This window comes from Ceratotherium simum, chromosome 13 (genome assembly GCF_057802395.1).
Source record: "Ceratotherium simum simum isolate JZ-2026a chromosome 13, ASM5780239v1, whole genome shotgun sequence".
NCBI classification, from domain to species: Eukaryota; Metazoa; Chordata; class Mammalia; order Perissodactyla; family Rhinocerotidae; genus Ceratotherium; species Ceratotherium simum.
In genome coordinates, this window is record NC_141912.1 from 55,104,474 (window position 1) to 55,129,018 (window position 24,545).

Here is a 24,545-nt window from a genome sequence, read left to right on the forward strand (position 1 = left end):
GAGCTAATTAATAACACAAAGTAATGGAGAAGGATGGGCTCTACAGCACAAGAGGAGGGTTGGGCATTATATATGGACAGTTCATCCACATTAACAGGAGAGAAGGCAGAATATAGGTACATACACAGGTAAGAGGGTAGACGTAGTGGGAAGAAGTTTAGGGAATTCCTGTCTGATTGCTTCAGATGGGGCACTTCAATATTTAGAGAAATGATAAAGGATAAACCCACCGTATTTCCAAAACTTTTACCCTAGGTAACCAGCAGAATGGTGGTCCCAATAAGCAAATCATCACCATCATGATCATCGTTAATTTATAGTGCTCAATTTTGGCCAAGCACATGCCTGGCCTCATTTAATCTTCACAAAAAGGCTATGAAGTAATACTATAGTCCCACTTTCCAGATTTTGAAAACCAGGTTTAAAGAGATTAAGAGGCATGACTAGGGAGTTAAGCAGTCTGAACTCAGAGCCCAGCCTGTAACCTGTAACAGCTTAAGCCTCCCTCTCCCCTCCCTGCAACACACACACACACACACATACACACACACCCCGGTGTTTGGGCTGTGGTGCTGTCAGAAAGCTACCTGGGTGATGACTCTCCCTTTTTGAGAAAGCAGAAAAAAGTGGCAACTTTGCTAAGCCAGTTCTATTTCTCCTTCCTATGTCACTATTGGCTTTGTTTTAATTTTTTAAACTGTTTTTTGACTTCAGGAACACTGCAAGAAGTAAAACCACTAACACATTAAGTTTTAACATATTATTCCATAACACCCCTTTTAGCTTGGTCCTTTGTTACTGTTCTCTCAACATATACACCGTCATGTTCCACATAACAACGTTTTGGTCAACAATGGACCGTACACACAATGGTGGTCCCATAAGATTAGTGCCATATAGCCTAGGTGTGTAGTAGGCTATATTATCTAGGTGTGTGTAAGTACACTCTAGAATGTTTGCACGATGACGAAGTTGCCTAACAACGTATTTCTCAGAACGTATCCCCGTTGGTAAGCAGTGCATGACTGTATTGGAGTTTCTTGATTATGACTGATGTTATAATAGAAATCACTATAACATCACTTAGTCTTTTGACTTTGGAAGCCCAGATAATGAAAGTAAAGGACTTAGTTAAGTAGGAAGTCTCACTCGTCACGTGATACTCTGGAATGGATGCTGAGAACAATGGGAAAGTGAGGCCTTAAAAGAACCATTTAAATGTTACATGCTCTAACAAATAAATTAAACAAAATGTACAATTTGTTCCATAATGATATCTTAGATATAATAAACGTATTTCTTAAACCCAGAAAAACCAAGTGATGAGTTTGTACAAAGTCTGGATAGGTTAAAAAAATAAGTTATTAATACTTCCTACGTGTCCGAAATTGAATTTGCCATAAAAAAGTTTCATACACAATTCGAAAACCCGTAAATACATATCAATTAACTAACACAGCCTAATATAAGTTTTAACAAAATATATTTCTCCACACAATTTAAATATATTAGGTTTCCTTAAGGTTGAGGAAGTGTTTTGAGGCATTTAAAGTATTCTCAGATTCCCAAATAGCTTCAAAGCATGTTATAAAATGAGTTACTGATTGAAGACCATTTGGTGGATGTGTTCCTTTCGATTTTGTAAATTCAGAGAAAAAACCTGCAAAATCTACACACATTTGATTGCCTGAAGTGTGAAGAACAAATGTTCAAGTCAGCAAAAAAGTGCATCTAATTTTAATTATCTTAAGTGGAAACCCCTACTCTGAGAGTTGTCAGAGGAAATCTACCAAATGGAAATTATACCAGGAAAATATCCTAATGGAGAGCAATATTATATGGAACAGTCTCCCAAAGGCCACTGTGTAATACCTGCACTGCCACAAGTCAAGGCCATCTCAGGAGTATATTTTTTAACATTAACATTTCTGAAAATCAAGGAACCACATTGTAGAGAAATAACCAAAGGAAAGTCTTTAACTAACTTATTAAATTATTTTAACTCTAAATAAAGAATTCTCTGAAGTAACAGAGAATGTGAGGCAGGAACATAGATGGTAGCACATGGTGATTTTAGGCCCACAATGACTTATGCCCAAACAATGAATTTCAGAAAACAACCAATTCTGAACGAAATCATGACTGGACTAAAAACAGAGACCTTTGCATAAACATACATCTTCTTATCTTATCTTATTCAATAGAATGTATGGCTTTGTAAAATTCACATACATCTATTTCAAAGACAGCACAGTGACCCCAAACAATAGAGCAGTTAGTCTAAGATGTGATTAATAGAATTATTATTATTCCTTTATTTTTAAATAAGGCATGTTGGGGCTCAGAGCAGGCCACTGCAAAATATACCACAGTGACATATCGATTATTTTGAATTAAATTTACTTGAGAAAACACCTGGTGCAAAAAGGGCACTCTGACCCTCCTCTCTCTGTCTCCCTGAAAGGAGGAAATAAATCTTCCATGTGAAAGGTACCTTCCCTGTACCAGAAGGTAGAGAGACATCCTTATCACCAGAGACAGGGAATTCAGGGCCAAGAAGGCTGTGTAAATAAACCCTGCTTAGATTCTTCACTAATTAAGTACCCAAAGCCTAAGTTTCTCTGTCTTGTCTTCCTCACAAATTTATTGTTTGTCTAAAAAGTGTAAGACGCTTTGCTTTGGTCATTTCTTCAGGTCCCATTTCTATGAGACCTCTGTACATATGAACTAAATTTGTTTTTTTTTTCCTCTTGTTAATCTGTCTTGGGTCAATTTAAATATTAGATCAGCCAAAAGAACTTAGAAGTGTTCTTCCCCTGGCCCAACAGGCACATCTATTCCCAGGGAAATTTATTCCAGTTCTTTAAAAATGAATAAAAAGTTTCCTCTTCATATTTGGTCTCTAAAACCCAAGTAAAGTGAAAAATAAATAAATTTATTCATTCATCCATATTCACAGATACATTCATCCATACATGCATATTTTTATACATTCCCCCCACCCCAAAAATCAGGCTACTTGTAAGAATGTTAAAGAAACAGCAATAATCCTGTAAACTAGAATGTAAGTGAGGTGCCTGGCACATGGTCTCATCAGAACAGGTATGCTCACCTTCCCAGTGGAATCCCTCGTTCACCGGGAGGAGGTCAGGCTGTCTCTCATGACATCCCCAGAGCATGAAAATATAAGACATCTCCCATTCCTGTGGGCCTGGTCTGCTCCCTATCATTTTTTAAGATTCCTCCATCATTTAAAACAGGCAGAGATTGCTTAGCAGCTAAAAAGACTCATGGGGGCCCAGGACCACTCAGTAGACAAATGGATTTTATACTACTTCTTCAGGAATTGTATAGACTAGTGCTGCTGCTCTACTTCCTCTAACTCTCCCCGTATTATAAAGCTGCCCTGACCTATTCTATCTTCTCTGTTTCTTTTCCAGTCACTGACCCTCCTGTTTGCTCTGGTGACACTCTAATCCATGTCTTGCCATGACACATGCCAGCCCACCCTATGCTACATCTCAACTACAATCATGCTACTTGATGAACAAAACATAATAACAAAACAATAACCATTTATTTAAGAAAAATCATGTAACAGGAACCATATTATTTTGCATATATTAACTCATTTAATCTTCAAAATAAACCTATAAAGAAATCCCCATTGTGTCAATGAAGAAAATAAGTTTCACAGACATTAAGTAACTCGTCCAAGATCAAATAGCTTGAAAGCAACATTAGCAACCATAAAAACATAAAATGGATATAGTCTAGATCAGTGTTTCTCAGATGTAAATGCTGTGCACATTATTTTAAAAAGGTCATAGTTTTGCGAGGATCGTAGTTAAAAAATTAGTACAGGTTTTTTATCAGGAGCAAACAGCAAAATGCCTTCAAAGAACATTGTGCTTTAGGAATTAAGCTAACAGATCAACATGGGGAACTGAGAAAATACAAGTGGGCATCTTGGATGTGGACCAGGTATCAGGGCCAGTAGGCCTTGATTGGATCCATGGGGAGGTATTAACATATCGAGCATATTTAAAGAATATGTACTTCAACAGAAAGCTTGACAAATCTCAGAGCTGTGAAAAAGGAGAGTCAGCAATACAAACGTTGTCTCTACTCATTGAAGCCCTAAGGGAGAAGTCCAGTAATGCTAAGCCAATAGGCCAGCTGCCAGATAGGTATCTATTATGGAGACAGACCTGTGGGTATTGGGCTATCTGTGGCTAACACGGGGACACATTCCATTCACATAATTCTCTCCACTCTAAGAAGGTAGCTCCCCACAGAGTTTAGCCACAGGGAGAGAACACAGCATCAGGGCAATGCCAATATCTGTTCTATCTGCAGTATGACCACTTTCATCTGGTGATAAAAGACTTCTGTGAGCTTTATTAGCCAACCGCAATTGACAAATTTCTGAGCCGACATATCTTGGAATTCACCAAGATGAACACTATTGATATTATTGTTTGTCTTCTTCGAGTGACTAAAACAACTGAACACATTTTTGTTTTGTTTGTTTACCTTTTCACCATCTCTCCCTGGTTCTCCTTTGTAACCCGGTGGTCCTCGTGCTCCCTAAATTAACCACAAAATAAAATTCTGTTAATTATGTTTTTTCATTCACTAGAAAAGGTATTTCTAAAATGTGTATAAACGGATCACATACTTGTATTCCTGGGGATCCTGGAACACCTGGGGATCCTGCAATTCCCTGATATCCCTAAAGAAAAGAAAATAAGAAATAATTAATGTTTCATCATATTCACAAAGAACAGCCCTCCATTTCAGGATTTACTCCTGTCTCAAGTTTCTGACACCTAAGACTTCACTTAGTGACGGCTTAAGAAACCAAAAGAGCAAAGTGTCAAGTGCTTAATAAGGAACTCATATCCTTCAGTCTTTAGGAAATCCTTAAAAAAATGTATAGGGAAAAGGTCTTAAATATCTCTAGGCTAATAAAAATACCCAGAAACGCTTCAATTAAAAGGAAGGCTTGGGAATGGAAACTCAGAGCCAGTGTTCACAGCTCCTAAAGATATGTTCTGCACGTTAGAAACATATTCAACACGTGTGAGAGAAAAACACTAAGACTACAGGATTAAACAAATGTAAAACATTTTTAAACTACCTGATTAATGGCCATCCGAGTTAATCTCTGGAATAAATTAAACCTTGATGAATGTTACTCTCCAGAGTAAGCCTGTAACAGCCTTTGGATTGCTCATTTTAGAAAGCTGCTGATGTTAACCCCAAGAACGTGCCTGTGACGTGTCCCCCCACCTCCCAAGGCTAACCTGTCTGCTGAGCAGGGGGTCATTTTCATCTCCACTGCTTCTCACACATCCCTTCAGAAACTGGACTCTTGGGAAAAGAGCACAACTTTTTGCACAGAGGCAAACTATTCATTCTTCGCTCAGCACATGGCAACTAAACTCTAAAACAAACTTGCAGGCCCTGAACATTTATCTAGGTTTCCCAGGGTCAATGTCAGGTTGACTGGGACCACTCGGCACCTGCAAACACATTTACTTCTCTCATTCATATTCCATCTTTCTCTCACTCTATTCAGAGTCTGTCTTTCTGGGATCTTACTGTTTGGGTACAGTTGCTGTTGTCAACAGTATTAACACAGATCTCATTAATGTTTCCAATTACATCCTCATTCTAAAATCCAAAATCTTCATCTCCATGTGGCTATTCATGGATGTCTGCACTGGTCTTTGTTTTCACCCACTCACTTGTCATTACATTTTTAGCTGCAATTTTTAGAGACAGCATAATCCCCTGTTTTTCCACTTATATTTTCAAATATTCCTTTTACTATTCTTTGCTAGCTCTAATAGCGACCATGACAATAATAATGGTTGTCTCAGAAAGATGAGTTTTAGATTATTATTTTTCTCTTTTTACACGCACTTGCATTTCTTATTTTGTAAAATGCTCTGCTACTTCCAGAACGATGACTACATAATTTCTATCACCAACCATCACCCTTTCCTTCATACTCACCCCATTCAGTTCTTCACAGAGTGTACCATTATGCTTTCTCCAGGATTTCTCAAACTCAAATTTTTCTCTTGAGTCCTTTTGCCCAATCCTTAAACATTTTACTTCACTAATGAACGGGTCTCATAACCAACCTTTCCACATTCCATACAAAACAACCTGCAATTTTCAAACCCACCATATGTTCTCTGGGCTGGCACTGTCTCTGTGTCACTGGATTATGTGCCCCCTTGAGATAAAGGACCAGGTCTAATTCATTTCTATATCTCCAGCATTGAAGAGAGCATTTGGTACATTTTTTGTTGTTCAAAATTGGGAGAATTTATCTTCAAATCATCCATACTGCACACAAGTGTGAAAAATCTCTTTCCATAAAGAATCATTTTATGTTTGTGCTGCTTCCAGTGGCAAATTGAAACTTTTAGTAACACCATGTGGTTCATGTTCTCAAGATCAGTCAGCAGAAAGAAGAAAGTCAATCCACACAGTGTTTGCTCAGCCTTGTATCTCTACCACTCTAGTTATATCTGAATCTCCTTCCCCCAACCACTTTGGAATCAGATAGGCCTAAAGTTGCATTTCAACTCTGTCACTGCTAGCATATGCCTAAACAGAGCTAGATTACTCATAGATGCCACCACGAGGATGTCCTTTAGATCCTTCAAAACCCTGTATGCACTCTCTGGATATTCTGACGTGATTTATAACAGGCTATTGTAATTGGAAGAAATAATAATAGCAATGATTTCTATAGTACTTATCATGTTCCAGATTAAGTATTTCACATGTATTACTTCACTTAATCCTCACAACCACCCGTTAATGTAGGTTCTACATTATTCCCATTTTCAGATGGGGAAACCGAGGCACAGAAGGTTAAGTAACTTGCCCAAAGTTACATAGCTAGTAGGTTGACAGAGCCAGTGGAAACACCCTCTATCAGAAAATGCTTCATGGAAGATTAGATCTTATGTTTCTAGAATGATTAATCTGATTCAAAGAAGTCCATTTTGCCAGACTACTTTTAAACTGTTTAGAATTCTGAGTGCCCAGAGGAAAAGAATGTTCATAAAATTCCTCAAAAGAAAGTTACCACGAAGATTGGCTATTTATCAAAATGGTCGATCAGCTGCAAAGTTCACATTTTAAGGAATTACTTTTTTTTCACATTTTTTCAAAAGTTAAGCCAAATGTCCTATCTGCTTTATTACTTTTTTCAGAAAGTGAATCTTTTGTAGAAAATCAAAAGCTGTTGTGCTGTCTCTCCTCTTCAAAGAAGTAAGTTGATGTGATGCATTTGTTAGAGGGGACACATCGCATTTTAATGGATCAAAGCAACGTGGAGATGCCCCAGACTGTGTTCCCAGCTCACCTCTGACTCATAATCTGACCTCAGGCAGAGTCATCAAATCCCCAAATCCTGGGAGGCAACACAGTGAAGTGGAAAGACAATGAATTTTAAAATTGGAAAAGACCTCGGGCTGAATTTTTGCTCCTCCCCTTACTCTCTATGAGATTCTGGCTAAATCACTTTGCCTAGCTGAGCCTCAGTTTCCTACCATCATCTGGAATAATAATACCCACTTCACTTTTGAACAGAAACAAATGGAGTCACAGGTGAACACATCTGGCAGATGTTGGTAACTCAGTAAATAAGCGTTTCTTTCTTTTCTTCAGACTCAACGACACTGTTCAAAACCATGAGGACTCTTCTGCAGAGTGTTGTTCTGTGGCCTAAACGGCTACCATTAATGCATGAGGAATGGCAGGTCCAGTCATTATCATTATGACTTAACCCTTTTTCAGCATTCGTAGAGATCTAATGCTGAACACATGAACAAGGCCTCAGTGTATTCTATAATGGCCCTGTTTGTTTTGTTTTTGGAAGAACTATAATACAGGAATAACAAATGCTTCCACAATAGGATAACCAGGTTGTTGATGTTGTTTTTTCAACTTACAGTGAGAGGCATTCTTGATAACTTAGTTGTATAAAGAAATTCAAAGATTATTTTAGAAGCCAGAGGAAGCATGATTAGCAAAAAAATAAATAAAAACCAAAACCATATCTAGGCTGGGGGATCCCAGGGCAAATCACCAGAAGAAACTGGATGAAATTCAGAAAAACAAATTCTGGACAAAAAATCAGGAAAATAAAGGTTAACAGGAAGGAATATTACAATGCAGAACAATTTCCAAGAAGAACAAAAAATAAAACATTGGTTGAGTCATAGCAGGGTACATTAAAACAAGAAAAATGCCCTGAAACAGGAAAAATGATAAACTTTTCATATCACTTACTGAGTTTTTATTTTTCTGAATACACAAGTTTCTGCATTTTCTTATAGAACTGTAACTTTCACATAATCTTTGATGAATACTGTTCAACATTAATTTTGCCATTTTGCAATTATTAACAGATCCAAATATCCACCCAACCTCCATCTGCAAGATTTCTGACAGTATTTAGGTCTTTTCCATGTTCACAGAAAGTCTCTTTGTAAATGAGTCATTTTTTAGGAAAAAAATATTCTCACTGCCAAATTGCAGGGTTGAAGAATACAGAATCAATTTAATTTTCTTCCATGATTCATGGTTACAGTGCTCCAGGAAAGATGTATACCATTGAAATGGAAATTAAGGAAATAAAATCACCAAATGTGCAAGGGTCACAATCTCTTCTGAGGCCAATTCTAACCATACCATAAAACATTCTGCCAATCTAAATATATAGATTTTTTTAAGTAGTGAGGAGGATAGCGTAATTGGTTTCCTTTAAATACGCTAAACTTAAAAATGAGGGTAAAATCCAGAGAAATCATTTTGGATGTCACTCTTTTTAACATCTAAGAATGTGATTTAAAGGTTATTCTATTACATAATTTTCTTCAAAGTTTTCCAAAATTCCAACAGATACTCTTAGGTACACAGCCAGGGTAACCAGGTAACCAAAATCAAGTGTACATATACTTTTAATATCCACTGTGGATTCTTCTAGTCGTTGGCAGATTTTACAGCTCTATACAACTAAATTCTGAGAATATTCATAAATCTCTGTCTTTCCATATATAACTAATATATAGAAACTAGTTTGCCACCCAGCCCAACTATTAGTCAAGTAGTTTACATGCTTTAACTGATTGCTCAAATTACTTGATTAATAGATCACATTAATATATGTAAAACTATACCTGAGCTAAGGTCTAAGAAAGAACTGTGGTGCTATGGGAGGTGAAGAGTAGGCAGTCAGGGGAAGCTTTCTGAATAGACAAGCTCAAAGGAACACTAAAGGAAGCACAGTGCATCAGAGGACGCCCTTCAGTGTGCCATGCAGCATGACAGGATGAGCCTCACCTGTGGAGATGAAAGGGAAGAGAGCACAGGGAAGCATGCATCGAACCAAACCTGGAACGGTAGACGAGGTTACATGCACAGCTTGTGGGTCTTATGCAGGACTTTGGTCTTCATCCAAGTCACCCAGAGAGTCACATAATTAGACTTGAGCTTTGAAAAGCTCACTTGCTACACTGTGGAGGATAGATCAAAGGGGGCGAGGAAAAGCATGAAGACCATGTGGGAGGTCTCTGCACGGGAGAGAGAATGGTAGGTAGAACCTGATTCCACTCAAGGCGCATTTAGTCTAACCTGATGACGGGTTACAGGAGGTGAGGAATTTGGAGCTGTGGAATAACGCCCAGGTTTCTGGCTTGTGCAGCATGATGGCTGATGATATTACTAACCAAGCAAGGGACTCTGGAGGAAACAGAGTTTAATTGATTGCAAAATATGAAGTAGCACAAAGATTTTAAAAATATTTTCACGAAGTAAGACAAACAATTTATATTTGACAATGAGAAGTTATATGTTTCTGTGGGGAAAAAACTCCCACAGAATTTCTACTTCAAACTAAAGCAAACTATATTTACCATAAATGAAATTTCACCTAAATCTAATCCTCCTTCCCTTAGGTAAAGGTAGATAGGTGACAGATACAGAGCAACATCATGGCTTTCCTATAATAATCTGCCTTGAGCTAAGCACATGAAAGAGAAACACTGCCTGGCTTTGACATATCAACTCTGCAGATATAGCTCGGTTCTTAGATTCACAGAATTTAATTAAACTTAGGTAAACTGCCTCATTCCCTGAGTAAGGTTACATGTAAAGTTATACTAAGCTTATTTCAAAAGGAGAATGCATAGCTTTTTAAGGTAACTGATACCATTTTTAATAATTCTTACTTCCCAACCTAAATCTCAAGTAATTATGCTTTATATTCAAAGGGAGGTGACCAATAGCTAACCTGATTTCTTCTCTTGGGGAATCTGTCCTGTTATATTTTTCCATAGTACTTACTACCATCTGATATTATTTATTTATTATTATTATGGATTTATTATCTGTCTCTCCTCAGTGGAATGTGAGCTTCAAAACAGCAGGAGTTTCTGTTTATTTTGATCATTGCTTTAGTTTCTTAGCCTGGAAGAGTGCCAGGAACACAGCAAACACCCAACAAACACTGGGTATATGAGTGGATGAATGAAAGAATGAATAAATAAGCAAACAAACATATACATGTTCATTGAGTTCAACTAGTCACTACTACTGAGGGCTCTAAAAATAATAGTAGAAATAGCCTGTATTCGTACAGATTACAATCAAAAGGAAACACAATATAAGAGTGAATTTATCTTTAAAATCACAACTGCTAGATGTGTCACCAAATACTTCCTTGAGGAATTTAATATACAAATAACATTAGTACATATATAATGTCTATGCATACATTATCATTACTGTATATACTATTTATAATATATAAAATATAAAATCTATTTAAGAAACACATGAGACAAACATGGAAAGATCCATACATGAGATTTAAATAAGGGTAGTTATTTTTTTCAGAGAAAAATTAATTAGCTAGTCAACTAGGCTTTGTCTAGGAAAGCTTTATGGAAAAGACAAGTTTTAAATAACCTTTTGTTACAGTAAAGGAAGATAAACTGCCCAAGTATAGGATAGTTCATTCGAGGCAAATGGTCCATATTTTAGTTTATCACTGAGACTCTTGTGAGGGGTGTGTATGGTTTATGGAAGTGGGAAACAGTGAGACAATAAACTTTTTCCCTAAGGAACCCAAACTGAGGTGAAGTAAGAGTTCAGATAGAAACTGTTCTCTCTAGAAGGATGTTCATATGCTTCATAATTAAGCCACTTTTTGTAATTCTCTTTTCCAAGCTAACTAATAACCATTCCTTTGGCTGTTATCCTAATGTATCCCATTTTCCAGATCTTTAATCTTCATGGCACTTAGCCCCCAATTCCCCACAGCTCTTAAACTGTCGAGTCCACAGTTGGCACCATAAGCAATTACGAGTCTGAAAGGAGGGAAGCTTAAGAAGCTTGTCTCCTGGGGCCTATTGTTCTGCTACTAATTATTCACCCCCTGTCAAGCTTGTTCTACAAGCCTAGGTGCTAGTTTTTCCTCCCTTTCCTCCTGTTCTCTACCATCACTCTGGAGTATTTTCAAATAGCATCACTTGTGTGGATTACACCTGAAGTTCACTAAATCCTCCCCACAGGCTGTCTTCTGAATTCTTACTCTCTCCCAGTTACTCTCTTCTGAATGAATTCCAGATCCTACATATCCCTAAAGTGTAGTATGCTAAACCAAATCCAACACTTCAAAAGCAGGACTGTCATCTTTCTTAATATAGATATTATACATTTACTAACAATGCCAAAAATTGCATCAGCCTTTTAGGCAGCCTCATTACATATGTTGATCCCTTTTTCACCAAGGTTAAATTTAAACAACATCTCCCGGACAAGTAAGAGCCATATGTTTATTCCGGTTGAATTTCACTAGCTTACAACAGCCATTCTCCAAGTTCACCAAGTCTTTTTGGATCTTCATGTCACCACAAATGCCAAAATAAATTCCAAAAATGAAATCAAGAATTAAAAATTCTTAAAAATCATAACAAACTAAAAGAACATCTAGTAGAGTAATGCCCCAAAAAAGAACACTGGAAGAAATGACAAGAGAAAATATTTAATTGTGAGAAAATTTTACATTTCTAAAAATTAAAAACCAAATTATAAACCAAATAAATAGATAAGAAGAAATATTTACTACATATATATTAAAGGATTAATTCTCTTAATGCATAAGAAGCTCTTATTAATGGATAGGACAAACACCATCATCCCTAGAGAAAATGGGTAAAGGACAAGAAAGAACATTCACAGAAAGGGAGCTCACTCTGAAAGTCAGACTTCTTATTCTTAAATTTCTACTTGAACGTCTAATATAAAAATTTAACATATCCAAAATGAAACTCCCGATTTCCCTTGCCCTATTTTCTCTATCCCATCCTTCCACAGCTCATTGGAGTCTCCCTGGACTTCTCTCTCTCAAACTCACATTCAATACATCAGCAAATCCTGTCATCTCTAACTTCAAAACATCGCCAGAACATAAGCAGTTCTCTTCATCATCTCGCTGCCATCATCTCGCTTCTGGATTATTCCAAGAGACTCCTGACTGATCTCCCTGTATTTGTCCTCATGGCCCTAAAATACATTCTCAACTCAGAAATCAGAGTAATTTCTTTTAAAAATAAGTTACATTACATCAATCCTTACTCAAGACTCTCCAGTGGCTCCAGAGTCCACTCCAACTGAAAGTTATCACAATGACATAAAGAACTCTATTCCATTTCCCCTCCTTTCTCCTACACAACTTCATCTCCTACTAAGCTGTCCCTAGCCCTCCCTTTATTTGTGGTTTGATAAAGTCATGTAACTTTGAAATTCCCCATCTGTGCTGACGACCACTTCTGTAAGGTTTAACCCTCCATAGAAAGCTGGCCCCTTTCTGGAACCTCTAGACCACTCAAAGGCACACTGGGGGCGCAGGGACAGAGCGGGGCACTGCATCACTGAGTGTGACCCGTTGACCCATCCCCTCTTTTGTCTATTAGTAGCAGTGTGCTGTCAGTCTTCCTGAATCACTTCTTAAGGCCAATAAGGTGGAAAATCATCTCCACAACTCTACAGCTTAGTTTAGCTCACCTTTCTCTCTTAGCAAATGTGATGGCCTTCATGGAATCTTAGAAAATATGACAGAAAACAGACAGAAAGGAGCACTGTAAAAATATGAACTTCTATAAAATCATAAAATAGTCCTATTACATGTTTCCACATATGGCCTTCTTTAAAAAGATCAATTTCATATCAGTATAATGCCTTCAATAGCTGTACTACTCTGAATTACCTAGCAAGATATATAAATATTTCCCCTGCCTCTCTTTTTATAATGATAAAATAGTAAAATAATAATATGCTCAGATACTGTGCTGATATAAATTATAACTGATAGAGAAATGAGGAAGGATTTGAAAATAGCTCTTTAATTTTTGTTGAAGGCATTTTTCTTATGAAAATTAGTATTTCTCCAGAGTGGAATAATTTCCTATTTAAAGCTTCAGTTGACTTGGCCTGATTATAATGTGAAAGAGATTCAAAGTGCTTATTGAGAGGGGCCGCACAGGACCAAATCCAAACAAAGCAGAATTCCCTTCGAATTGTTCCATCCAAGTTTCCTTGGTCCAGATGGCTTCAATCGCCAGCCAGAGGCTCCACCCACACCTTCCCCCTCCCGCTGTGCGCTGGCCCTGGACACACACTAATGACCCTCAGCTGTTCTGGCTCCCAGGCTCACTTTCTCTTCCTGCATGGCCACCCAACCTCATATCTCCTGCAGAGAGAAAGAAACAGGGGGAAAAGGGGAAATTTAAGAAAAAATCAAAACTTTGGGTAAATAGGATTTGAGTTAATGTATCAGTTTCCTATTGCTGCCGTAACAAATTACCACAAACAAAGTTTAAAACAACACAAACTCATAGTTCTGGAGGTCAGAAGTCCAAAAAGGGTCTTAGGGAACTAAACTCATGGTGTCAGTTGGGGTGGCATTCCTTCTAGAGGCTCTAGGGCAGAATCTGTTCCTTCCCTTTTCCAACTTCTAGAGGCTGCCTACATTCTTTGCCTCAAGGCTGCCTCACTCTGATCTCTGCATGCATCATTGCATCTCCTTCTCTGACTCTGATAACTCCTGCCTCCCCCTTATGAGGACCCTTGTGATTATACTGGGCTACTCAGATAAACCAGATAATTTATGCATCTCAAGATCCTTAATTTAATCATGTGTGCAAAGTCCCTTTTGCCAAGAAAGGTAACATATTCACAGGTCTTGGAGTTTAGGACGTGGACATTATTCTGTCTACCACAGTTGGTTCGTTCTTTCTCTAATATCAGGTATCATTCAATATCATCTAACAACTAATATCAGACACTACATAGTTGTATCTATATCGATACATAAAATCACATACACATACAGAAAAACACACATAAACATGAGATGAGACAATAAGTTTATTATAGCTTAAATAAAGAGTCATAGAGTAATATCCATGATTATTGCATCAGGCTGATTATAACTAACTAAAGTACTTCATTCATGACAAGATAGTAACAAAGCAAAAAAAAAGCAAACCAGAGCTGATAGCCTGTGGAGGGCCAGCTCAGCACTCACCTCCAAACTCTGCCCAGGATTCTTCACCATGGAAAAAACAAAAGCCTGGATCACTGAGCAGTGCTGTCAGGGGAGCTCCATGTCATTATGAGGCACCAGCAGATGACACTTCAGCATGTGAAGTGTGTCTGCTATGGAGCTGGGACAGCACTGCAGCTACCACTAACACAAAGTGTACGTCCCAGGGAAGGGTCTCCACGCAGAAGAGGCTTCCATGTATAAAACTCATCCCACTCAGTGATTCGGGTAGAACTCACATAGGACCTCAGTCAGGCAGGATGTTCAGTGGGATTAAGGAGTTGCAGTGAAGGAATGCAACAAAGTCACATGACACTTTAAATTAAAGGGAGAAAGGGATGGATTATAAGAGAAACTACACAGCAAATGTTGGCACAGAACGGGAGTTAAGGATAAAGGCAAAAGGGGAGGTGTTAGGTTTGAAATCTATTCATTTCATTCAATTCAAATAGGACCAGTCTGATGACAAATTTCTCATCCTCTTTACTGCAAATACACTACCTACCTATTTCTGTACTGATTGGCTTGGTCCTTGAGCCCATATTAAAGGTTTAACTGCCCATACTCTCATCCAGGCCAAACTCTCTTCTTGCGACTACAATCAATGCCCTCCCACCTACCTAAGGATTTTCTTCCTGCAGATATCCCCCATCTCCAAATCATCCATTTTTTCCACATATGCCTCATTTTCATCATCATAAAAACTTGCTGTAACATCTCCTACCTTTAAAAAAAAGCCTCCTTTTATCCCACCCTCCCATGCTACTGCTTCATTTTTCTGCCCCCCATTATATCCCTCAGAAGAAGCATCTATGTTCACTGTCACCATTTTATCTCCTACTCTCTCTTGAATCCATGTCAATTCGGCTTTTGTACCCACCCTCCCTGAAACACCATTTATCAAGGTCCTCAATGACCTCCATATAGAAAATTCGATGTCCTAGGCATAGACCTCATTTTTCTCCACCTCTTAGCAACAATGACACAACTGATCACTTCCTTCTTGAAATGCTTTCTTTACTTGGCTTCTGGGATGCCACTCTCCTGGTCTTCCTCCTACTTCACTGATCATTCTCTCCCAGCTTCCTTAGCTGGATCCTCCTCCTCTTTTTTCTCCGTAAGGGAGACCTAAGCTCAGTCCACTGCCGCCTTCTCTTCTCCAGTTATCTGTACTTACTCTCTAAACGATCTCTCCACTCTGGTGCCTTTAGATACATCTACATGCTAAAGAGTCCCATCTGTGCATTTTCATTCTCAAACATATCCCTGAACTCAAGATTCCTATCTCTAGGATCCTGGGAGACCCTTCGGCACGTCCAAAAATGCATCCTCAATTTCCCCTACAAAGCATACATCTCTCTCAGTGTTGCCCAGCTCAGTAAAGACATCACAATTCACCCACTGGCTCAAGCTAAGACCCTCTGAGTCTTCCTTGACTCTTTCTCTCATGCCTCACATCTAATTTCACAGCAATTCTGGTCAGCTTTACATTAAAAAATAATCCAGAATCTGACCATTTCTCTTCCCTTCCACTACACTGCCCTAGTCCAAGCCACTTTTACTTCTCACTTCAAAACTTAACCTCCAAAATGGTCTCCTGCTTCCATTCTTGCCCGCATATAATCTACTCTCTAGATAAGATTCACATTCACCTTTCTAAATAGTAAGTCAGATCAAGTCACTTCCTTTCCCAAAATCCCCCAGTGGATTGCCATTCCACAGAATGAATCCCGGAGGGTCAGCTGAGCAGCACTGCCCCAGCTGCCCAGCAGCTCCTCAGCTCTCTGCAGCTCCCATTGGCCACCATTTTGTGACGTCTTCAGACACCCTTCTTCGACAATCTTTCTCCAGAGAGGTTAACCTGTAGAGTGAACCCCTTTCCCATGCAACACTGGTAGAAAAGGCCCCAGCACATCACTACTTCTTCAAAAGTTGGCTATATTTTTTTAATTAAATTTTCCAGCAAACCTCTCTCAGGGACATAACAAGCTCCTCTTCTGTCCTGATTGTTGGGATATTGATGGTTTAACATTAGGCCTGTGGTTCATTCATTCTCTGAACATTATTGACTCACAATACAAACCTTCCCAACCTTCATGGCAAGAGTTAATGTCTCATGATAAAGAAAGTCTCTTAGGAGATGCTTTTTTTGGTGACAATTATTTAACATTCAAAAGCTAATTCCTAACGTTTATTTACTGTTATAAACATGCTGACAGGAGACTTACCTGTAAATATTTGCCTAAAATGCTTTAAAGTGGATTTGCTTTACATCCTTAAAGTTCTCTTGAACCTTAGAGGATATTATTTTTTTAGTCAAATTATAAGTCTACTCCAGTGCATATATTCTTAGGAAAAGAGATCACCTTGAAAAAGATTTTTAACTTGAAATCTTCCATAGATGTGAAGTGAAGAGAAGAGATAGAAGGATTTCTGAACCTAGCTATTCACGGATACTGAGAACTCACTGGACAATTTTTTAAATGTAGCAAAGATGTACGCAATTTTGAAGTAAGAAATCTAAAATGTGACTAGAACATTGATTCCATTGACCATGCCAGCCTTCATGCTCCCCTCAGCCTGACTAAACTTTAGACAAGCTTCTTCCTGACTCTAGACCCCTCAGCTCCCTTCTCTTAGAGCATTTACTTTAGAAAATTTGTAATTGTAAATTCTTTCTCTGCCCCTTTCAGTCGTACATCTTTTTAAAAGCTTCTCGCTAGTTTTACAACTAACAAGGAATGTCCTTCTCAAGGACCTGAGAGCCATCCCTTTGAAATGTAATCATCAAGGAAGATAAGGACCCAGATCTCCCAGTCTCTGTGGGAGGGTAGGACCCTAACTTTGACATGTGCCAATTAGCAAACACAGATGGCCTAATCACAGAGGAAAAGAGCTGACAAACTCAGGATAACTCAATTTGCTCCATCTTATTGATCAACCTCCCCCTTAAAGTCCTCTAGTACTTTTCCATTAGCTCACCCCGGTGCTCAAGAACCCCCCCTCCCTTTGTTTCAGCTGAGTGGAGCTCAGTCTCTCTCCCTTATTACAATAGTCTTGAATAAAGTCTTCCTTGCCTAACTTTGCCCAGTGGAATTTTAACTTTGACACTAGAATCCCAGTACTGGAGATGACTAAGCTTCAGTACTCACAGGCTTACCATCTTGACCAGGCTGTCCAGGATAGCCAGGGTTCCCAGGCTGTCCGGGGTCACCCTAGAGAGGAAAAAAATTTCTCAGTGCAAAACAACCAACCATATTGGCACAGTCAGAGCCCATCCAGGTTAAAAGCCAATTCCATCATTTGCAGCTTTTTGTATAAAAAATAAACAGAACAGAAGTCCCAAAACAGGGTTAGAAAAATGATGCCACGTTTTAAATGCCTATCTTAACAAATAGAGGCTTTTTATTCTGTAAAACTTTCAATGATTGATTTCTGTGAGCACACCAAGTACAGCAAGTGAAGTACTTTTCACTGATGTAAAATGTCATTATTCACGGCAGGACTTATTTTTAGAATTCTGAACAAACTGTGAACTGTCATAGCAAATATGGATTCAGTGATAGCAATATTTCACTCATAAGTCTACAGACTTAATTCTATTCTAATTGTTACATTACAGATATCAACGACCTATGATATAATAATTCAATTCATAATTATTTATTTAAAAACACAGTCCACAGGCCATGTGATCTTATATATGGGACTCAAGTTGAAAGTTGCACAACAGCCATTTCTTTCAATCCAGTCAATCTGTCTCTTCGCCTGTATTTATAATCTCATTTTAACATGTTAAAATTCTAAAATTTGAATATTTTCATGAGAGCAAAGCCCAAGCCAAATAACTCTGCCCGAACCTGATAGTCCTTGAGTACATGTAATACCTAAGACGTGAAGAAATGTCATGTCTTTGTTCTCACAAACCAGAGATCTTCCAACATTATTCTCTACAACATGGCGATGAGCTCAGACACAGTCTATGGAACTCTAGTATGTTGCCCAATGGCCAGTAGTGACCATTCAGATGGTCACCACCCATGAAAAAAGCAATGAAAGCAACATTTTTGTGAAGTGAGGGTGCTTTGTAATTTAATTCTGAGAAATACTTCAAAAAATAATATTATATTCATCTATTATTGAGTCCATGAGGTCCATATGGGGCATCTTGCTGAAATACATGAATTCTCAGCCATCAGCATCAGTAACTCCTCCATAAAGGCAACTGATTTCATCTCATAATTCTTCATTATTTTTGTCAAGAAATCATTCACACAGGACCTCAGGGATTATACATTAACTAAACACCAATGCTAAGGATACATTCACAGAGCCAAATTTGCTGATCTGAAAGAATACTGCAGGCTACTGACTAGGGAGATTTGTTCCAGAAACATAACAGGAAAAATGGAAAGAACTATGTGAACTCAATTAAGGAGCCAATGAAGAAGGGATGGGCTTTTCACTTAGGAGCTGCCCAAGAGGCTTAGCATGAGGAAAAGCTGAGAAGAAGGCAAATGTCATTTTTAAAAGAGATAGAGAAAGAATAGCTGTAAATCCAGGGAGAAAAACAATGCTGGAACATGTAATGTCTTGCTGAAGAGATATAATTTGTAATTCTAATCCAAGGACTTCCAGTGTTAGCTGGGCATTAGGGAGCAACATTCTAGTTCTCTAGAGTGTTAGAATTTTTCTCTTCTTATTTTGAGAGGATCTACATTAATCTCTAGCCAACCTGCCATCCTTCTTTATCCGTGTTCAGATTGGACTTGCTATCTTTCAACAAATTCTTTTTTTCTCCTGGGAAGAAGATTTTCTTAGTTTCCATTTAAGAGTCAATATGACAAAATTTTCTATCACTGTACCTTCCTCACTACTTCATTTTATCCTGATGTCTTTTTCTATTGAAATGCTAAATGCCACTGATCACTTATTCATAACTAGAGTTTTCTTAAAGTTTTCCCTTGATTAGTTTTCATTTATTATTTCGATTGAGACTCCTTGAAAACATGGTCTATATTTTCTTTACCCTTTTTTTTTTCTTTTTTTTTTGGACAATGCTGGGTATCAAGTAGAGATTCAATAACTACTTGCTGATTGATTTATTTCAAATAAAATTATATCTCCTACTTATGCCCCCTTTACTTGCAGAATATTATTTATCAGCAAAATCTAGGACATCAAAAGGATCTGAGAGAGATTAACCACTACTGTGATGAGGCTGAAATAAAGCTTTGGCATAAGAAGAAACGGGATTTGTGTTTTCATGCTGCACAAAAGTACAAAACATACTTAACAACAACACTTTAAATGAATCAAAACTAAGTTTCCAGGGGAAAAACAATCACCCACAAGATAAATCCAATGTGACTTCATAAGGACCATAACACTGCTCAATAGCCCAGAGAGGGAAAATAATCTCTTTTGCAGGTTCTATTATTGCTCGTAGATTTTACTGGTTATTTCGACTATTGCCCTTCTGATTACTTGCAAAAGCTCAGGTAGGTTTGGTGTCATTTCCATAAAACTGGAAGAATAAAGTAAAACCCTAACTAATTTTGGAGAGAAGGCCAATTAAAATAAAAATTCTGGGCCAGCCCCATGGCGTAGAGGTTAAGTGTGCACATTCCGCTGCTGGTGGCCCGGGCTCAGATCCCAGGTGCACTGACGCACTGCTTTTCAGGCCCCGCTGTGGCAGCGTCCCATAAAGTGGAGGAAGATGGGCACAGGTGTTAGTCCAGGGCCAGTGTTCCTCAGCAAAAAGGGGAGGATTGGCACAGATGTTAGCTCAGGGCTGATCTTCCTCACAAAAAAATAAATAAATCAAAAATAAAATAAAATAAAAATTCAATTTTATTACTGCAATAAAAGCTGACACCCAATCTTAACAGTTTACTATATGCTAAGCACTGCTCTAAGAGATTTACACATATTAAACTACTTAATCTTCATAATAATCCAATGAAGCAAGTCATTTTATTATTCTTATTTTATATATGGGAAAACTGAGGTCCAGGAAGGTTTAGTAACTCGCCCGAGGTCACCCAGCAGTGGTGGAGATGGCATTCGAACTCAGCCAATTCAGCTCCAGAGTCCATGCTCCTCAACACTACTCTTCCTGCCCACATAAAATTGCATATGCTGATCAGAACCAGACCTGGAAATTGCTAGCAAATTTAACATGGAAAAAAATTTCCAAATACATTAAATTAAACATATGGCTTATTATTGTACAATTGTGATTATATTCCCAATCCACTTTCTTCTAATTTAGTTAAAATGTTTGCATATTTTGAATTTTAAAAAATATGTATTCAGCTGAAAAGCAATACTTACTTATGTTGAATTGAATTTGTGCCACAGGATTTTTGAGTTGTTGACAGGAGTGGAAATGTCATGGACTAAGCAAAAACATCTCTGAATATGGCCTCTCCAGTAGTGTAAATATGAATAATTAAAGTAAGAGACAGTTATGCTTGCAAAAGTAAGCTAATATTTTAAGTTGCTCATCTAAAACAAATTCTTCAGAACTCTTCACCTAGGCCCATATCCCACATTTTCAAGCCCTCTTCTCAAAATCCTTGTGCCCTCATGCTACCCTCTGAGCTACACAGGAGTATCTGACCTAAGACCTACTCCATTCTCCAAAATCAACGTCTTCCCTCCCTCAAAACTCAAACACCCACTCCTATGCTAGAAGGAATCCACTTAGCCTGGGAAAATTAACATAAAAATGTGAACACCCAGTGACCCCTGAAATTTTCCAAAGGCTTTTGTATTTTAGACAGAGGATACTTTGATCGTCCAGATGAATCTCTAATAGGTAGAATTATTAGGTTGAAGCAAAGGGGATCAACAGGAATATAGCTGTAGAGAGAGTGGTATTTCAGAACAAGGAATTATTAAGAAATTCTTCCTTCCTAAAAAAGAAAAGAAATACTTTCTTTCAGGGCCGGCCCTGTGGCTTAGCGGTTAAGTGCGTGCGCTCCGCTGCCGGCGGCCTGGGTTCGGATCCCAGGCGCGCACCCACGCACCGCTTCTCTGGCCATGCTGAGGCGGCGGCCCACGTACAGCAACTAGAAGGATGTGCAGCTACGACATACAACTATCTACTGGGGCTTTGGGGGAAAAAAATAAAATAAAAAAGAAAAGCAAAGTTCAAAAAAAAAAAAAGAAATTCTTTCCATTTCTGAACTAATAGATCTAACACCTAATAATTTAAGTTTAGATCAAATGTGGGGAGCTTGTCCCCACAAATCTTCCGATAGCTACTGAAGTAGAGGGAGAAGCTGCCATTTGCATGTATAGATCTTTTGAAAAGGAATTGTTTGTAAATTGGGGATTGCCTGGATCTTTCATATAGGTTAACTGAGAGGAGGGGTGAATCTTATTTTTTCAATGATTTCATAATTCATTAAATAAAAAATTATTACTATTAAGCACTATGGTAGACACTGGAGGTCCAAAGGAGAATTTGGTTTGTATTAACCTTCATTGTGAAGTGCTTGCATATAAAAATTATTCCAATAGTTTCATTAATTTAATCACTGCCTACTTTTGGCATTACGGATGCAAAATGAACAAGCTCTTCTTCAAGGGGATCACGGTCCAGTGACAGATATATTTTTCTACGCTTACTGAAGAGTTATAATGCCATAATAAGTCTAAGTGTGGGATACCATAGTTATTTTGATCTGGTTTGGCAATGGGGTTGTCATATTTTTCAGAAATTTAGAGCTTTGAACATATGACTTTATCTTAGAATAAGCACTTACCCACCTATCCACACAAGAATTTCTCCTCTGTTTCAGTCTCATGACTCAATACTCAGCTCCCAGAACTCTATTTCTGGCTAATAGAAAGACTAGATCTGTTCCTCACAGGTAACTCTGATGAACATCTGCAAAAACTTTCCACAGAGCATCTAACAAAAACGCCAAACAAATCTCAGTTGCATCTATAGTAAAATCGCCTCATCTGTTTTAGTTCAGGTTCTGTTCAACTAATTAAAACTCTATCGATTTTCCAAGCCAGAAATTCTGCAAATGCAGTACAACTCAGAGTGTTGCTAGGGATTCTATTTTTCACATACAGGTCCCTGATGTGGGTAAGGAACCACCTCCAGGGGAAAGAGTCCTAAAAGGATGGAAGAGTGTGTGTGTGTTCCTGTCCTTCTGCCAGATTTTCTGAAGAAAATGGAAAGCAGATCAAGAAGAGTCATGCCAACGTGAAGATTGGTGGAAAACTTCAATTTCACTTAAAGTAGTAGGTGGCAATGGGGTTAGATTATGACTAAGAAAAGACAGTGAAAATGAGGAACACATGAAACTTGGAAACATTGGAAATCAGAGGCTTTACTATATAAGACAAAGGGCGTGCTAAAAATTTGCTGTAGAAACATATGCAAATAAAAATTGCTGTCACTACAAGATGCCTAATGAACCACTAATGAAGAATCAGAAAATATCAGTGGCATCTCCCCAAAAGTGGACAGCCCGTTAAAGACTCTGGAGGTGGCCTGAACCTCACTGAGGGTCAGGGAAGCACTCTGGGCTTTGAGAGGTCAGACATCATGGGACTCTGATTTCCACATTATATCTCTTGAAGATCAAATCATTTTTATACATAATATTCCAAGTTGAATAAACTACATAAACATGTTTTAAAAAGAAGTCTTCTGGTAGGTCACACCAAGTTGTCTCACAAGGCATATTCTCCTAGGAGCAGCTTACATGTATTTTTCTCCTTTATGTCACCGCATCGTAAACAATATGCAGTTACTTTAAGTAAAGAACACTTGGATTAACTTTCCTAAATGCAATTTAAAATAGTTTAAACCCTAAATAGATCATAATGTGTTAAAGTCAAATTCCAAGCCAAATAGATTTACTTTGAATGAAATATTGAACGTATATTTTTATGCCTTAAGTTTCGTTTCTTTCTTGATTTTAAGAGCAAGGTTTAAAGCACGTCATGAACTAGCACATGAAAATGGATGGAAGAAACATGCACAAAAGATAGGAAGAATTAAATTATCTTAGATCAGCGTCCAAAAGCTAAAATTTTTCAGTCATGGTGATTGGAACACTGAGAAAATTCCATCTAAACAAACATTACAATTCATATTAACAAAAACTATTATGGTCACCTCAAGTAATAGATGATAAATCACAAAACATTCTTTTTAGCTAGGGAGTCATACTTGCTTTCAGTTTGACATTATTTTTATCTAGGTGATGTTTTAAAATAATATTAAATGAACAAGATTTATCTATAGCAGACAAACCACTTAACTTCTCAGTATCTTAGGCTGTGTCTAAGTGATGTCACAATAAGTATCAACTTACTTAAAAAGTTATTCATATTTAATAGCATAGGAACATATTCAGAATATTCCGTTGCGTAAAAAATAACTACTTACAAAATAGTATGCACATCATGGCTCCAATCATATAAAGATATGTATGCAAATAAATATGAAAATGTTTATACACACACACAAGTAATATATATATACATATACACCCACAAATAAATATATGCAACTGGAACATACGTACATATGAATATGACCAAAAGAATATACTCCCTAAAAGTAATTATTACATGATTAAGTGAAATAAACATACATGCCTCTATTTTTAGAATTAGACATCAACTACAACATTAAAATCAATTTTAAATTTTTTATTTCATTTTTCTATCTGAAAATCATTTTCCCAAATTAAAAATTTAGACATTTAAAAATTTAGAATATATCTTAACAAATGCCCTTTCTTCATTTTTTACCCGGCTGTAAGGAGATATCATTCTTGGGATCTAGCAGCAGTGTTTGGGGAGAAAACAGACAGATAAACAAGCAAACAAACTAACAACGTTCCTTCCCTTGACTGTAGGCTAGGGT

General features: G+C 37.7%; 1 protein-coding gene across 1 annotated transcript in view; it reads right to left on the reverse strand.

The window, feature by feature from the left end:
• The window catches only part of COL21A1 (collagen type XXI alpha 1 chain), a 165,119-nt gene that overhangs the window by 69,532 nt on the left and 71,042 nt on the right, over positions 1-24,545 (reverse strand). Inside the window, exons 10-12 of the mRNA XM_087438735.1 lie at positions 17,794-17,856; positions 4,682-4,735; positions 4,537-4,590 (exon numbers count right to left, since the gene is read on the reverse strand). Of these exons, the coding sequence (XP_087294861.1) occupies positions 4,537-4,590; positions 4,682-4,735; positions 17,794-17,856 (171 nt within the window). The remainder of the gene's footprint in view (positions 1-4,536; positions 4,591-4,681; positions 4,736-17,793; positions 17,857-24,545) is intronic.